The 17665-nt window shown below is 47.0% G+C and overlaps 1 protein-coding gene across 1 annotated transcript in view; it reads left to right on the top strand.

Moving 5' to 3' along the window:
• DLGAP3 (discs, large (Drosophila) homolog-associated protein 3) overlaps positions 1–16486 on the top strand; it is a 48211-nt gene extending 31725 nt beyond the window's left edge. Inside the window, exons 7-10 of the mRNA XM_006886428.1 lie at positions 13010–13494; positions 14451–14542; positions 14870–15013; positions 15623–16486. Of these exons, the coding sequence (XP_006886490.1) occupies positions 13010–13494; positions 14451–14542; positions 14870–15013; positions 15623–15841 (940 nt within the window). The 3' untranslated portion in view covers positions 15842–16486. The remainder of the gene's footprint in view (positions 1–13009; positions 13495–14450; positions 14543–14869; positions 15014–15622) is intronic.
• The last annotated feature ends 1179 nt before the right edge of the window (positions 16487–17665 follow it).

The following is a 17665-nucleotide window of genomic DNA, read 5'->3' as shown; positions in this document are numbered from 1 at the left end:
ATCTGAAGTTAATCAACTTTTCTGTCTTTCTCAGGAGCAAGACAAAGACCTTTTAATTTCCCTCCTAAACTTCCTTCTTTTATATTCCATATATTTGTCCAGTTTTTTGGCTCTCTTTATTAAAAGAAAAACAATCTGCTAAGTAAGTTGTTGCTATTTTATATTTCTCCTCATAGAACCCAGCCTCCCGGATAATCTGTTCTGCTTATAGATTGAAAAGGTATGGAGATAGGACACAACCCTGGCATGCACCCTTTCCAGTTCTTAACCATGCAGTGTTTCCTTGCTCTGCACAATCAAGTGTTCTGGGTTTCCTGTTCTTCTCAGAGTTAGGCACAGTTTGTTGTGATCCACACAGTCAAATGCCTTTGAATAGTCAATGAAACACAGATAGATATTCCTCTGGTACTCCCTGTTTTCAGCCAAGATCCATCTGATCTTAGCTATAATATCCCTAGTACCACGGCCTCTTCTAAACCCAACCTGCACATCTGGCAGTTCTCTGTTGATATGCTGTTGCTGTCATTTTTGGATAATTTTCAGCAGAATCTTGCTTGTGTGTGATGTTAATGATATTGTTTGATAATTTCCTCACCATGTTGAGGAACAAATATGGATCTCCTCCAATCAGTTGGCCAGGTTGTTGACCTCCAGATTTTTTGGCACAACTTGGCAGCCAGGAAATTAAAAGACGAATTGCATTGCAGAAGTCGACTGTCCAAAGTACTGAAAATCATCGATGTCAGTCTGGAGACTAAGGTGCACCTAATCCATGCCATGTTGTTGTTGTTGTTATGTGCCATCGAGTCACTTGCGACTCATAGCGACCCTATGTACAACAGCCCTAAACTCTGCTCTGTCCTGTGCCAGTCGCACCGTCTCCAATACGCCCATCCCGATTACCCGAATCACGGAATCATTCCATCTCATGGGGGCCTTCCTCTTCTGTGCTGTCCCTCCACCCTACCAAGCATGATGTCCCTCTCCAAGGACCTAGCCCTCCTCGCAACATGTCCAAAGTATGTTAGACGGAGCCTTAGAATCCTTGCCTCCAAGGAGCAGCCTGGTTTGACCTTTTCCAGGATGAATCTGTTTTCCTAGCAGTCCATGGTACCCTCAATACTCTTCTCCAGCACCACAGCCCAAAGGTATCAATTCTCCTTCTGTTCTCCTTAGTCATTGTCCAACTCTCTGATGCATAACAAGTGATCGCAAAGACCATGGCCTGTATCAGACGCACCTTAGTCTCCAAAGAGACACCATTGCTCTTCAGTACTATGGAGAAGTCCCTAACAGCAGACTTTCCCATGGCAATACGTCTTCTAATTTCCTGGCTGCTGGTGCTGAGAGTGTTGACTGTGGAGCCAAGCAAACTAAAGCTGTGAACAATCTCAATCTCTTCACCATCCATCCTGATGCTGCCAATTGGCCCAGTGGTGAGAATCTTTGTCTTCTTGACATTGAGCCTCAATCCATATTGGAAGCTGCAGTCCTTGACCCTCTGCAGCAAGCACTTTAGGCCCTCCTCACTTTCAGCAAGCAGAGTTGTGTCATCTGCATAATGCAGATTGTTGATAGATCTTCCAATCTTGACCCCACATTTCTCCTCATAGAGCCCAGCCTCCCGGATAGTCTGTTCTGCATACAGGTTGAAAAGGTATGGAGACAGCACACATCCCTGGCATACACCCTTCCCAATTTTGAACCATGCAGTGTTTCCTTGCTCTGTTCTGACGACGGCCTCTTGGTCCATGCCATCGTCTTTGCAATTGCATCAGAAAGCTGGACAGTGACTAGGGGTGATAGAATGAAAATTGATGCCGTTGAGCCGTGGTGTTGGAGAAGAGTATTGAATATGCCATGGATTGCTAGCAGAACAAACAGGTATGTCTTAGAGAGGGTGAGACCAGTCTGATCCTTGGAGACAAGGATTCTGAAGCTTTTTCTGATATGCTTTGGACATGTTGCAAGGAGGGACCAGTCCTTGGGAGAGGGACATCATACTTGGGAGAGTGGAGGGACAGCACAAGAGAGGAAGACCCTCTGTGAGGTGGATTGATTCAGTGACTGGGTAATGGGGTAGGTGTTTTAGAGATAATAAGATTGGCACAAGACAGAGCAGGGTTTCGGGCTGTTGTACATAGGTTGCTATGAGTTGCAGGTGACTTGACAGCACATAACAACAACAACAACAACAATTTTATATTTACAGACGTATTCTAACAATTTGTGTGTTCACCACTGCCTGTTCCTGCCCACTCCTTTCTCCTGGGTTCAGTTTCCTTCCGGCTGAAATACTGCTCACATTTGGGATGAGTTTCCAATTAATATCTCAGCTTGAGCTTCCAGGATGTCACTGGTAGTACTCATTGAAAGCCCACACCCACCCATAAAGTACCCTAATGTTCTGATTTCTCAGCATCTTGCTTCCCGGCCCCATTTCTGGTTCCATGGTAGGAGTTTTTCTTGTCCAAGTTTGTAAGTGAAGCGGCCCTTTTTCGCTGCTGGCTCTGTGCAGGGGTCTGGTTCCAGTTCCTGATGATGCTTACTTTAGGGACCTCTCCTCTCATCCTCTCAGCATTACCATCTATCCTCTAGCATATGTCTGGTCCGCTGTTCCTGTGGATCACTTGGCTTAGACTCCTTACCACTGAGGCTTTGAATTTTCTCTTTGTTTCTGATATCTGAAGATTTCTCTTTCTTATTTTCAAACTTGGCATTGTGGTGAAAACACTTTAATATTTCTCTTTCATGCGGCATTTCTGTGTGTTTGGGGCATGGGTGAGAGTGTCCTAAATTGACTCAGTTCACTAGATTGCTCAGCTGAGTGGGGTAGACTGTTAGCAGCAGATCCAGAGAGAAGTGGAATGATCTGAGAAGCATTTTGGAGGGCAAGTCAGGGAGGAGGTGGAACAGGCAGAGAGTGTGATCTTTGATCACTGATTAACAGTGCTCAGGGAGTATGGGTGGGATAGGATGGGGATTGAGAGGGAAATGATATTCAGTAAATATCTAAAGAACCGAATTGCCTGAGATAAGTTACCATACTGGGAATTCAGAGGGACTGACAGGTGGGGAGAGGAGAAAGCTGGCACTTCTCTCTGGCCAGGCTCCCTAGCTTGTCTGCTGTAGGCATCCTTAGTTATGCACCTGTACCGTCCTTTCTGTCCCTTATGTCCCTGGCACTTTAAGTCTGACTCACCACACACCATGCCCCAACTGGTACATAAAAGCGAGCCATGAACACCAGCAACTTTCTAGGCAAACATCCAGGACCAACCCCCCACCCATTGCTGTCCCATTTTTTTCTGGACTCTCTGGTCCTCTCTCTTATCTTGCTGGTCTCATTGTCTCTCTATTTTTGTCTTTAGAAATGCCAGGGAAATAAATGCTGTCCTTTTTCTACTCATCTACAGAGCAAGGAATTCAGACTTATTATTGCCCCTTATACTTGGGAGTTTTCTGTAGAGGCCTGAGGTTTTACTGATGATGAGGCCATTTGCTCATCATCAGTGGTGACTTGGCCTAGAAATAATCATGGATGGGGATGATGCTGAGAGGGCATCATCAGTGCCATCTCTGCTCCATTCCCATCCAAGATTCAATTGTCCCCTTGACAGTCATTTGTCACATACTGTACTGGGCCCTGGGGATCAAATTGTGAGCAGAACCACCTGACGCTTACTGCCGTGGTATTCTAAGGACCTCATAAATGGCATAGAATGACATGGTGACAGGTAAATGACAAAAAGAGAGAGTTGTGCACCGTAGTCAGAGTTAAAGGGGTCAGGCATGGATTCACTGAGGAAATGACATGTGGACAGAGATCTAAAAGATGAACAGTAATTAACAAGATAAAAATGGGCAACAAAAAGATTCCAGGTAGAAGAGACAGCATGTGTGAAGGCTCCATAGTGGGAGGGAACGTACTTAAGAAACAATTACCAGTTCTGTCTCAAGATGTCCTGCTGCACCTATCTTCTCAGACCCTGTACACTCTGGGCCATGATGAAAGAATCCCTCAAATGTCCTGAAAATGAGAAGACTGCTCTTTGAGGTCATAGAAACCATGTTATTTTGCCTCCAACTCTGTCAAAATTTGAGATCCTCCATATATTCACTACTAGTTCCTCTCCACTAATACCTTAGCTTACACTAGTGTTCCCAGATTTGAAAGAAAACAATAGCAATAACAAATCAGGATGCCCAGCCGATTTTATTCAACAGATAAACAATGAATACTATTTTTTAAAAAAATAATTATTGTTGTTTTTGTGTGCTGTCAAGTCAGAACCAACCCCTTGCTGGCCCTCCATGGGTTCTCAGTAAATTGCACCGGAGGGAATTGCCCATCCTTCTCCCAGGGAGCAGCTGGTGGGTTCTAACCACTTGCCTTTGGGATTGCAACGCAGATTCTCACCACTAGGCCACCAAAACACTGAATATTTTTAAAAGTATGTTTGACCCAGGCATGATTTGGCACATACTTACATTTTTTAAAAACTGGTTGATACAGAAATTCAAATATAACTGGACATCCTGTATTTTATAGGGCAACCTTATACCCACACGCACCTATACAGTACAACCCAGAGAACTCTGCAGTAGACTTAAACTCTCCTTTTCATCATGATCATGTCCAGGTTTTGTGCTCTGATAAAGAGCCTGGGCTGAAAGAACAGAGCCCTTTGAGCAAGGGGAACGAAGATTCCAGCCTTATGAAGTTATATTGCTAGAAGCAATGAGGAGCTGGCTGACAACAAGCTCTGGGCACATACGCTGCCTCTATTCCACAGCGTTCGCCTCCACGGACGGATCTGACCTTCACGACTTCTCCTAAATCTCTATTTTAGCCTCACTCTGGCACCCCCAGGACCTCAGCTGAGGCGATGGACTCTTCGAGTCATATATGTTGAAGCTGTTTCAGGAAAGGGGCTTCTGCAGAAACTGGTATGATCCCTGAAACAGCACTGCCCTTCCTTCTCCCTGAAGCCTGCCTCTTTCCCCACCTCCCTTCCACAACCTGCAGATAAATTCTTCTGTTAAAAAAAAAAAAATCTCTTGACAGCTTCTGATTGCTGAACATTCCCTGCACACTCTGTCTCTTGGGATAATCCAGTTCCTTCCCAGAGGTTTTGTGCTATTCCTTAGAGAATCACAGCATCTCCTTGAAGTAACCATGAGACCAACTCCCAGAATCATCAAGAATATGTTCACTCCACCCTGAAGGACTTGAGGGGGGATTTGGGTGTGAGGTTCTTGGGCCTTGTGAGAAAATTATGGGAGAAGATATTTCTACAATTATTGATGATTCACAAATGAAACCAATTTTTGTCTTGTGCTTCCAGATATTAGTGGAGACCGCAGCACATAATGCCAAATCCAGAACTAATAAGGACACAAACCCCGGACTTCATTACTCTAAAAATTCCTGTGGTAGAGCTGGAGTCCCTGGTGGTACAAATGGTAGAGCTCGACTCCTAGCTGAAAGCACTTTATGATTAGCCAGAAGGTTGTCAGTTTGAACCCACCCATAGGTTCCTTGGAGGACAAGCCTGGTGATATGTTTCTGAAAGGTCAGAGCCTTGAAAACCCGGGGGAGCAGTTCTGCTCTGCCTGCACATATGGAACTGCCAGGAATTGGAATCAACTCCATAGCAACTAACGACAACATAGAATAGATTTGGCTGCAATAAAAACCTCAACTGACAATGAGGTTTCATGCTTACAAGAAATCCAGAGAGTTATATGAAGGCTGGTGCGGGCCCATTCTTACTGCTTTATCTTCCTTAGCATTTCTGACCTCATGCTCCAAGATAGATGCTTGAGGTCCAGCCATCACATCTGCATTCTGATCAACATAAAGGAAGAAAGGACAAAGAAGAGCTTATCTTTTTTTTGAGACCAATTCCTGGAAATTGTGCATACTGCATACTACTTGAGTTTATGGGCTTTAATTTGGCAAGATTAACTATCCCCACTGCAAGGGAAATTGGTAAAATAACATACTTTTTAAAAAATGGCTATGTATCATTTAAAATTTGTGGAACCTGAAGGCACATGATTCAAATCAGCAGCTGCTCCTCTGGAAAATGCTATGCATTTTGTGACTTAACTGCTTCTGAAAACCCACTGGAGGGTCAGCTGTATAGGTTGGTTTCAACAGCATGGTACGTTAACAACATGACAGCATTATAAGGAAGAAAGTGAACTCAATGTTGTAATAATTTGTAGTCTCCACTATCTTTCCTACCACCAATGTTTATGTGTGAGGAACTGTTTAATAAGGGACACAGATATGCAAATAACTGCAATACAATGTGATACAGAGCACAAAAGACTGTGTTCAAGTGCTATGGGAGAACAGATGGAAATGATCAACAGCAATCATCATTATGAATAACCACAATGCCCAATCTGGGTCCTTAGTGCTACATTCCAGTCATTTCATTTGTCCATCACCCTTTCTTTTCAGTGAGAGCTCCAAACCTTCCCACTTCTCTGTAATAGCTAGCCAGTAGAAGCCTGGTGCTGTTCTGAGTCCTTTACATTGATGATTTCACAGTATTCCTATGAGCATTGACTGTCAGTCTCTTCTGTGAGTAAGGAAGCTAAGGCACTGGGCCACAGAGTTGGGTTTGGGAATCAGCACTCCGGCTCCAGGATACACACACTGATCACTCTGCTCTGCTGCCTCTCCTAAGGGTGCTCGTTCTTACTCCTTCCCTGACGCTCCCCAACCCCCACGCCTGCAGAGGATAACCTCCTCACTCACCTCATTGTGATGATTGAGGCCATTGGGTGGGTCTTTTATCCACTTCCAGGTCACTTACCAAGTTACTTGCATCTCTTCCTTTGCCTCAGCCCCGTCTAAAAGGAACAATGGAGTGTAGTAATGGTCTATGAAGTACCCTCTGTGGCCCCTCTTCACTAACTTGGTAGCTGTCTTGATCTTGTCTTTAGGAAGTCATTTAATCTCTCCAGACCTCAGTGTTCTTGTCTGTAAGTAGAGTGAAGTACTTTATCCAAGAAAACGGCTTAATCTAGCACATACTGAGTAGCCGCAGTATTTTGTTTTTGTTTTTTATTATTCATCTCCCATATCTCATTAGTTTCCCATTAATGCTATGAAAATATTACCGCTAAACTTGGCAACTTAAAATAACACATCTATTATCTTACAGTTCTGTAGGTCAGAAGTCTGAATTGAGTGTCATGGACCTCAAATCAAGGTTCAGAGGCTCTAGTGGACTGGCTCATCACATTGCTTTACTTAACCTTACTTCTGTTGTCACACTTCCTCCTCTGACCCACTGCTTTCCTCCTTCACATTAAAGGACTTATGTGATTACGTTATTGTTGTTGTTGTTATGTGCCATTAAGTTGACTATAACTCATAGCGACTGTCTTGAGCCAACCTCATTATCTCTGATACACCTCTTCTCCGTTGCCAGTCACTGTGTCAGTACATCTCATCCATGCTTCCAAGCGTGATGTCCTTCTCCACACACTGGCCCCTCCTGACAGCATGTCCAAAGTAAGTGGGAATGTGTTTAAAAATCCTTGCCTGTAAGGAGAAAACTGGTTTCACTCTCTCTGGGGCAGACCTGTTTGTTCTCTTGGCAGTCCATGGTATGTGCAGTAATCTTCTTTCTCTAGCACCGCAATTCAAAAGCATCAATTATTTTTCTGTTATCCTTAGTCGTTGTCCAGCTCTCAGATACATAGCAAGCAATTGAGAAAACCCTGCCTTCGATCAGGTGTGCTTAGTCTCTAAACTGAAACTGCTGCTTTTTAACACTGGCAAGGCCCTTGACAGCAAATTTTCCCAATGCAACTGGTCTTTTGGTTTTCTGACTGCTGGTGCCAAGCAAGTTGACTGTGGATCCGAGCAAGAAGAAATTGCTAACAAATTCAATTTTTTCTTCATCTATCATGATGCTGCCTATTGACCCAGTGGTGAGGGGTTTTGTTTTCTTGATATTGAGATACAATCCATAATTGAAGACGAAGTAGTCTTTGATCTTCTACAGCAAATACTTCAAGTCCCCCTTAGTTTTGGTAAGCAAGATTGTCATCTGTATAATGCAGATTGTTGATGTTTTCCTCCAAACCTGATGTCACATCCCTCTTCAAAAAGTCCAGTCCCTTGAATGATCTTTCTGCTTATAGATTGAAAAGGAATGGAGAGAGGATACATCCTGACACATTCCTTTTTTTTATTTTGAACCACGCAGTATTCCCTTGCTTTATTTAAAGAACAGTTTTTTGTTCTATGTATAGGTTTCACATGAGCACAATTAAGTGTTCCGATTCTTCTCAGTGTTGGCCACAGTTTGTTATGATCCACAGTCAAATGCCTTTGAATACTCAATAAAACACAAATAGACATCTTTCTGGTACTCGCTGCTTTCAGCTAAGATCCATCTGACAACAGTGATGATATCCCTAGTGCCACAGCCTCTTCTAAGCCCCGCTTGTATTTCTGGTCGTTCTCTGGCAATGTACTGTTTCAGTTCCACCTAAATAGAGTATTTTTCTCAAGCCAGATCCTTAATTGCTTCTGCACCGTCCCTTTTGCTATGCAAGGCAACATATTCACATGTTTTAGAGATTAGGAGATTGATGTATCTGAACTGCCCACCTCATAGGTTCTTTTTTCCCCCCAGGATATGCCGTTAACAAGCCATCCGAAATAAAACAAACCAAAATAAATCAGTGGCTTTGGAGCTGACTCTGACACATGGTGACTCCTTGTATATCAGAATAGAGTTGTACGCCATTGGGTTTTCGGGGGTTGATTTTTCTGGAAGTAGTTAACTAGGTCTTTCTTGCAGGTAGAACATTCCTCCCTTTATGGTGCATCCCTCTCTTTCAAGTTCCTTGAAAGAGTTGTCTTCACCAGTTTTCTCCCTTCCTTGGAACCCACTGCAGCCTGTGTTTGCTCCCACTGCTCCACCACAGCCACTCCTGTCCTGATTACCATGTCTTCTATATTCTTAAACCAATGAACTCTTCCATCTTAACCAATTAATGTTGGCAGTCAAATGTCTGTCTACATACAGTGACTGCCACAATGGGCTCAGGTGTGTCAGAGATGGTTGAGGACGGCACAGGATGGGACCTGGTTCAGATCTTTTGTTCATAGGGTCACTATGCATCATACTCAACTCAGTGGCACCTAGCAACAACATCTGCGTATAGGTCACTTTGTCTTGGTATTTTTTTAAATCTTCTCTGGCTTCATTACCATCCGCTGCTGAAGTGTCTGTGACCCGCACGGAGCTTTGGGTTTTTAGACAGTTGGCCCATTGCTTGTCTCATTTCATTCTTTTTGTGGATGATCTTGTCCCAGACTGCTGGTTTGAAATACCACTTACACAAGAAAGACTGACCCCCTCCTTGTGCTGTGTAAACCTCTGGCCCTGATTGGGCGTATTGGTGAAGGTCATGCTTCCAGTAATCCCATACGTTCTTCAACTTTGGTCTTCCACAAAACAGACACAGAGAACTCAGAGGGAACCTCGAGGACCATAGAACTCTTGGATTGTTTATGCTTTTATTCCAGACTGTGATCTGTTTCCAACAAGACAACACATGTCTCAGGACATCTCAAGGGACAGGGTGAAAAGCAGCAAACTCGTGGTTCCAAAGGACAGATCTTTATTGAGGGTATCAGGAAAGCAAACAGAGCTGGCATAGTTTAAATACTCTGTTGATTGAGGCAAACCTCACCTCTCGTGGTGTGGTTTACAGCTGCCAGAACGACAGTGGAGCTAACAACTAACAGGAGCTCAAAGGCACACATGTACTTAAAGTGAGCCAAGGTGTATCCTTCCAGTTCAGTTACACACACATACACCTCTCATCAGAAACAGAGAACAATTTAACCAAATAGTGAGGCTGCCTCTAAATGTGGGAAGATTGTCGGGGGAGGTCCAGCACTGAGAACTGGTGTTTTTGTAATCAGAAAAGTTCGCAGAGCAAGAGCGAATGTGAGCAGAGAGAATGGACAGAAAACGAAGAGATAACAGGCCATTTTTAATTGGAGAATAGCATGTGAAAAGATTTAAGAGTCAGGACTGATATACATAGTATATTAGCTTGGAGAAGGTGAGGAGTGTGGAATGATGAGCTTGGAGAGGACTGAATAAGGTCCAGAATATAAGGACCCCAGGTGGAGGCTGGCTGAAATGTCTGAACTTTCTTTTCTTGTTGATGGAGGGAGTGATGCAAGAGTTTCAATCAGGGGAACGACTCGGGCAGAGCTCACCTTTAGGATGACTACTCTGGTCTTGGCACTGGTCTATCCATTTGTTGTACAGAGGTAATCTGTGGTTGCCATGATGCTTAACACAGTGACACTGATGTGTCAAATGTGTGATGCTGATGGGTCAAATGCGATAATGCTCACCCATGGTGGACAGTGTTTGGTGGAGCTCCCTGATTAAAACAAGCTTGGAAGCAGGAGTGGCATTCACTTCTGAAATAGCTTGCCTCCGGAAACTCTATGAACATGGAGGAACAATGAAAGTTATACAAGTGTTCAGGTCTTTCATTCATAGGGTCACTGTGAATCGATAGCACTTAACAACAACTTTGGTCTTGGGATGTACTCATGAGGGATTGCTGGGACTCAGATCTTAAAATACATGAAATATTATTTTGGAGAGAATAAGGTACTTGTCAACTACTAGTCCATCTCAATCTCTCTCTTGCCATTTTCCTTTTCTCTCTCATTCTTGCACGCACTCTCTCTCTCTCTCTATCGTACACAGACATGTACATATTTATATTATATGTATATACAGCTCTAAGGAAGCGCTGGTGGCCTAGTGCTAAGAAGTTATTCTTCAATCCCAAGGACACTTGGTTCAAATCCACCAGCTGCTCTGCCTGAGAAGGATGGACAGTCTCATCCCATGAGGTTAACTATCTCTGAAAGATTGCTGAAGGGTCAGCAATGAGTTGGTTCTGACTCAAAAGTACAAAACAACAACATCATATATAGCTCTTGTGACTTAGTGATAAAGAGCTGTACTGCCAACCCAAAGGTACATGGTTCAAATCTCCTCCCAGCTGCTCCAAGGGAGGAAGATGGGCAGTCTGCTGCTGTGTAGTTATACTGCCTCTGAAAACCTACTGGAGGTCAGCGATGAGGTGATTCCCACTTGATGGTAAATAACCACATATAAAAATAAATGAGCTAGACCAACCTCAGGTTTGACTCCTAGTTTCACATACTTGTTCTGTGCTGTACAAAGCAGATGTAGAAGTACCTGTAAGGAGAATATTCTGGTAGTCAGGATGGAGGATGATAAGAATCTTGACCAGCCCGGGGTGGTATAAACACCAAGGTGAAAGCTCTGTGGGAGGAAATGCAGATATGCCCTCTCTTTCTCTCTTTCTGGGTGGGGGCTGGGACATAGGGCTCTTTGGAGACTGCACATGAGTGCATCTCTCTTTCCTGGGTCCTGCAGCATCCTTCTGGGCCTGGTTGCTATGGCAACAGGCTCCCAGCAGGCAGCCCGCCAGCTGGAGGGAAGCAGGCAGACAGGCTGCAGGGCCTGGGCAGTTAGAGGAAGGCTGACGTTGTGGGGGATGGTGGAGTCTTTGAGAAATGGAGAGAACTCTAGAACTGACAGCTAAGGTCCCTCTTGTCACATGACCTTAGCCCATATGTGAGTAGAGGTAGCTTAGGAGATATAGCCCATTCTTCTGTGGCCTTTGAATTTCTAGACCTCCAACTTCTGTGTGAACCTCCACTTTAACCCCTTGACTCCTAATTCTCAAAGTATGACGCCAACTTTATGCATCTCATAAGGGCTACAGACTTAGAAAAATGCCCTCAGTCCGACCTTGGAGAGCAAAATGAAGAATGAGGCCAACCGACTTTCTCTTTTGCATAGGGTTTGCATAATACTAACTCAAAGACATGAAATTTTCAGGCCCTATGTTGTTCCTGCCAACAACTTAATTCCGTTTCACTGGTACCGGCTGACTGTGTTTAACCAAACTGGGCTGAGCTGTGGGAATCCCTGGAGAAGTCCTCCCAGCCACAGGCCCACCCCACCCCCACCTGCCACAAAGCCTTTCTTCTCAAGATGTTCTAGCAGCTGGCATACTGGGACTTAAGTGCTTGGACTGTGGCACCTAGCAGACCCAAGTCCAAATTCTGACTCTGCTGTTTCATAGCTGGGTGATAGAGGCTGTCTCTGTGCCCTAATTTACTTACTTCTTGAGCAGAGCCAGAAACTTACTAATAGAGTTGCTATCAATTGTTGATACTGGTATCAACTGACACAGCCATGCCATTTGTTAAAACTATTAAGATACTTCTGTATTCACTAAAGGATAGATAGCCACTTCTGTGTACTCTTAAGTTCTCTGGTTCACCCACAATCTGGCTTCTGTTAGACCCTGCACTGTGGTGGTCCATCTGTATCTGTTCCAGCTATGTCGTTGTTAGGTGCTGGCCGGCCAGCTCCAACTCATAGGACTTGATGGACAGCAGAACAAAACTCTGGCCCAAGTTTGCACCATCCTCAAATCTTAGGTGTACTTGAACCTGTTGTTTCAAGTCACTATGTCTGTCTGTTCCAAGGGCCTTCCCCTTTTTCACTGATGCTCTACTTTTCTGAGCATGTCGTCTTTCTCTAGGGACTGGTCACTCCTAATAATACACCCAGAGTGTGTGAGATGGAGTCTTACCATCCTTACTTATGAGGAGTATTCTGTTTGCTCTTCCTCCAAGACAAATTTGTTTGTTCTTTTGATTGCCCAAGGTATATTCAGTATTCTTCACCAGTAACATACTTCACCTCTGCTTAGAAGTGGTCTAACAGATAGGTACACTTAATTGATGCAAGGACTGATCTCTTTAAAGTGTGTGGTTGAATGGATTAAGCTTTTATTTTTCACATGTTCCTCTTATGACCTAGGGTAAGGGTAAGGAGATGGGATGAGACCAGTCAGGGTCAGAGATGACACACACCACTTTTCTCACCAGGCGGGCAAGGTTCAAGCGCTCCAACAGTGTGACGGCTGGTGTGCAGGCAGACCTGGAGCTGGAGGGCCTGGCTGGCCTGGCCACAGTAGCCACAGAAGACAAGGCCCTGCAGTTCGGACGCTCCTTCCAGAGGCATGCTTCTGAGCCCCAGCCTGGGCCCCGGGCCCCCACCTACTCAGTCTTCCGCACGGTCCACACGCAGGGCCAGTGGGCCTACCGCGAGGGCTACCCACTGCCGTATGAGTCGCCGGCCACCGATGGGTCAACCGGCCCTGCTCCCACCCCTACCCCCGGCCCCGGGTCTGGTCGCCGTGACTCCTGGATGGAGCGCGGTTCACGTAGCCTCCCTGACTCAGGCCGCACATCCCCCTGTCCCCGGGATGGCGAGTGGTTCATCAAGATGCTGCGAGTAGAGGTGGAGAAGCTGGAGCACTGGTGCCAGCAGATGGAGCGTGAGGCGGAGGATTATGAACTGCCTGAGGAGAGTGAGTGAGGGGATTCTGTGATGCCACAGGCCTCTGTGCAGAGACGGATTGTGGTTGGGTCAGTGTTCCGTAAGAGCTGGAGGAGGGAGGTGGAGCAGCAGCAGAATAGGAGAGCAGTTTAGTGGGGCATGAGTTGGCCTTGCTCACCAGTTCTGCAGTACCAGAGCTTGGGGGTCACCAATGACAGTAAGCCACGCTGTTAGCTCTTGAAAGGAAGCAAGACACAGCCTCAGTGCTGGGGCCAAGACGAGGAAAGTGAGTATGAAGAAAGGGTTGGACCTTCTAGGAGTTAATTACAGTCCAAGTCTCCAAGACTTTGGTGACAGATCTGCACTGGGGTGAGGATCCAAGTCTTATCTAAGTGACAATACCAGAAGTATGATTTTAAGACAGAGGACCTGTTGGTCACCAAAGTTTGATATTGCCTGAGACATAGATGATAGAGATTCAATCAGGTAAATATAGTTCTAGTGTGAGAGAGGCCCAGCCCTGCAAGCTCAGCCTGAGGGGAGACACAGTTTTATCCCACACTCCACAGTTTGTTGGAAAGGTGACGAGGAAGACAGTGGTCATGTGCATAGGATTATTTGGTATTTTTTAGTGAGCCAGATAATCATGCACTCATCAGCAATGAGAATTTAACCAATAAATAGGTGGTTATTAAGGTTATGCCCTGGCTAAGGCTAGGTCAGGCTAGTATTTATCTATTCTCTGACACAGAAGAAAGATACAGGAGAATGAGTTTTAATTAATGTAGATTGTATATAGAAAAGAACATCAGTGCCTGAGGAGACATTCCTCTTGGTCAAGTGGGATAGGAGCTGGCTGTTAGCTGGGAAGTTGAGTATACTGCTAGGCAGATAGATAGGGCCAGTTAACTGACGAGTGAGGGTCACTCAGGGCAGACAGCCTGGAGGCTGGGGTAGGAGATGCATAACTCTCCTCCTGCATTCTAGTCTTGGAGAAGATCCGCAGTGCTGTGGGTAGTACACAACTTCTCCTGTCCCAGAAAGTTCAGCAGTTCTTCCGGCTGTGCCAGCAAAGCATGGTGAGTGCCCAGGGGAACACAGTTTATGGACTGTGTTACCTGTCAGTGTGGAACTGACGGGTAACCCCGAGGGTGTGTATGTGTGTCTGGAGTTGGGATGGGAGTCTGTGTGCCTGCAGGGGTAGCTCTGAATACTGTGTGTAGAAGTAAGACCAGATGTTTGTGCCCAAGAGAAGTTTGTCCCCTTGTCCCCTTCTTTCCCAGTCTCAACCCCAGTCTCCAGGTTGAGCTTTCTCACAAAAGGGGTGGATGGGATTTTCACTGATCCTGGCTGGGACTCAGACTTCTCTGACTGCCTGCCTCCTCCCCTGGGCTTCCCTCCTGCAGGACCCTACTGCGTTCCCCGTGCCCACCTTCCAGGACCTGGCGGGTTTCTGGGACCTCCTGCAACTCTCCATCGAGGATGTGACCCTCAAGTTCCTGGAGCTACAGCAACTTAAGGCCAACAGCTGGAAACTCCTGGAGCCTAAGGTAGACGAGGTGGCCCATTCAGGTTAAGAGGTCTGGTTTTGCACAATACTCATCCCCAGAGAAACGTGTTGTGGGCGGGTGGGGAGGAGGCTTGGAGATGAGAGCACACATTGCCCTTTTGTTCACTGCTCTCTTGGCCCAGTGCTCATCACTGCCTGAACTGTCAAAATCCAGAGGCTGCCGCAGCCACCTTAGGTCACAGGAGTTTGGGGGGGGGGGGTGAAGCAGAAGGGTAGAATGCCTCCTCCCAGGCACATGGGGATAGAGCCTTGAATCATCAATTCCGTGAGTACCTCATAACCAGAGACCTGACGTATCAATCTCCATTACTTTCCCTGGGGTCATACCCTTGACAGTCTGTTTTAAGATGTTGAGAACGATGCCACCAGGCGGCGCACGAACTCATCATTGCTTTTGATGAAAAATGTGGGATTTTTTTTTACTTTGTTAGAATAAATACACCTGGGCCATCAGGTCACTGCGCTGATGGCTAATCCCACCCGCTGCTACGTTCGGTTACACGTGGTGCTTATTCCCCTGGGGAGTAAGATGGGGCGTCTAGAGTGGTACCCAGCCCCTGAACTAAGCCCCTGCTGTCTGCCCTGGTAGGAGGAAAAGAAGGTCCCTCCGCCGATACCAAAGAAGCCCTCGCGGGGACGGGGCGTGCCGGTGAAGGAGCGCTCCCTGGACTCCGTGGACCGGCAGCGGCAGGAAGCGCGCAAGCGGCTCCTGGCGGCCAAGCGCGCCGCCTCGTTCCGCCACAGCTCCGCCACCGAGAGCGCCGACAGCATCGAGATCTACATCCCCGAGGCCCAGACCAGGCTGTGACCAGCCCGGCCCGCCCAGCCTGGGCCCGGCCCGCGGTTTTCTACCCGTACTGTACACCCAGCGTCGAGGTCACTGTGAACGCGGGCCGTCCGTGCGCCCTCCAGCCGGCACCGCACGCCCCGGCCCCACCCGCCCGTCACACTCTCGTGGGTTTTTTACCTTCCAGACCCCCACGCGATGGCGCCTGGGCTGGGCCGGGGGCCGTGCCTCTCTGCCCTGCGCCCCCCACCTGGAACCCTCTCCCTCCTGGTCCGACGCTTTGCCCCCACCTCCTTCCCATTGGGCACCATCTCTGCCATTTTCCCCCACGGGCCAGGCCGGGCTGGGTCCCTCATCTGGGCTCTGCGTCCCCACCCCCCCACCCCGCGGGGCTGGGCTTCGTGGGGATCAAGCTTTGTGGCTTTTTATGAAGAATCCCGAACCCCGCCTAGGAGCCCGCCCCACCTCCCCAGGGGCTCCACCCTCAGCCCTCAGCCCACCGGGCCCAGGGACCACAGTGGCTGGACCAACCCAGGACCAGGGCGCCTGGGCCTCTCCCCTTTCCCAGCTGCTGGGGAGGAGAGATGGGGGCTTTCCTTCACCACACCTGTGGCTGTTCCCACATCCCCTTGAGTATCCCAGGAAAAATAAAACAGCAGAACTGCACTCGCGCCAGCTGCTCTCTCCGGAAGAGGTCGCCTCTTTCCCACTCGAAGGGGGGGGTGTGGAGGTGGAGGGGAGCAGGGGTTGCCTGAACCCCTGCCAAGATGGGCAGTAGAAAGGGATTCCACCTCCCTGGGGCCTCAGCAAGGACTTTATACCTCCTTGTGGGATGGGGAAGGAAAAAGTCAAGAGGGACATGGCAGCTTGCCCCTCTGCCCCTCGGTGTTCATTTCTACCTTCCAGTCATTCCATGGATGCTACAAAATCTGAAGCTCGAACCTCACTGCCTAACACACAACATGTACTCAATAAACAGGAAATGTGGTATTATAGATGTCCTGCGTGATGCAGAGTTAAGCACTAGCTGCTAACAGAAGTGCTTAGAGAAAGAGCCTGCTTCTGAAAGATGACAGCCAGTGAAAACCCTGTCATTGCAGCTCTACCTCAAACCTGAGGCTGCCAAGAATCCTAGCAGTTCAATGGGATGGTTTTGAATGTGTGATTATTATCATTAGGCACTCGACAAATACTGGTTTGTTGGGCACAGCGTTCCTCCGCTCTAGTCTTTGCTACACTCTTGTCAATTTAGCACTGGCACAGAACCACAATCCCAAAAGCATGTGGTTTGAATCCACCAGCTGCTACGCTGGAGAAGGAAGAGCATTTTCCTCCCAGGCAATTTACTGCTTCAGAAAACCCACTGGAGCGTTGGCTATGGGTTTTTTCCAACTCAGTGACACACAACGATGATATTGATGTCATCTATAGTGGGATGGGAGGAGGACAAAGAAGAGAACATTCCTGGGAGGCTGAATGGTAACACCAAACCACAGCTGTTGTTGTTGTTAGGTGCCTTTGAGTTGAGCATGACTCAGCAACCCTATGAACAAAAGATCTGAACCTTGTTCTATCCTGCGCCATCCTCACACCTTCTGACACACAAGAGGCCCTTGCAGCAGTCACCATATCAACCCATCTGATGGAGGGTCTTCCTCTCCTTCGCTGACCCTCCATCCTTCCCAACATCCTGTCTTTTTCCTAGGAATAGCACCTCTTAGTGAAACCTCATCATTCTTACCTCCAAGAGCATTCCGGCTGCACCATCTCCAAGACATATCCATTTGTTCTCTTGACCATGATAAGATGTTCAGTGCTCTTCTCCAACACCACAGCTCAAAGAAG

Source organism: Elephantulus edwardii, unplaced genomic scaffold (assembly GCF_000299155.1).
Source record: "Elephantulus edwardii isolate Elephantulus edwardi_28Jun2011 unplaced genomic scaffold, EleEdw1.0 scaffold00049, whole genome shotgun sequence".
NCBI lineage: Eukaryota > Metazoa > Chordata > Mammalia > Macroscelidea > Macroscelididae > Elephantulus > Elephantulus edwardii.
The sequence above is the reverse complement of the archived record's forward strand: the minus strand, read 5'-3'. Positions and strand labels throughout refer to the sequence as shown.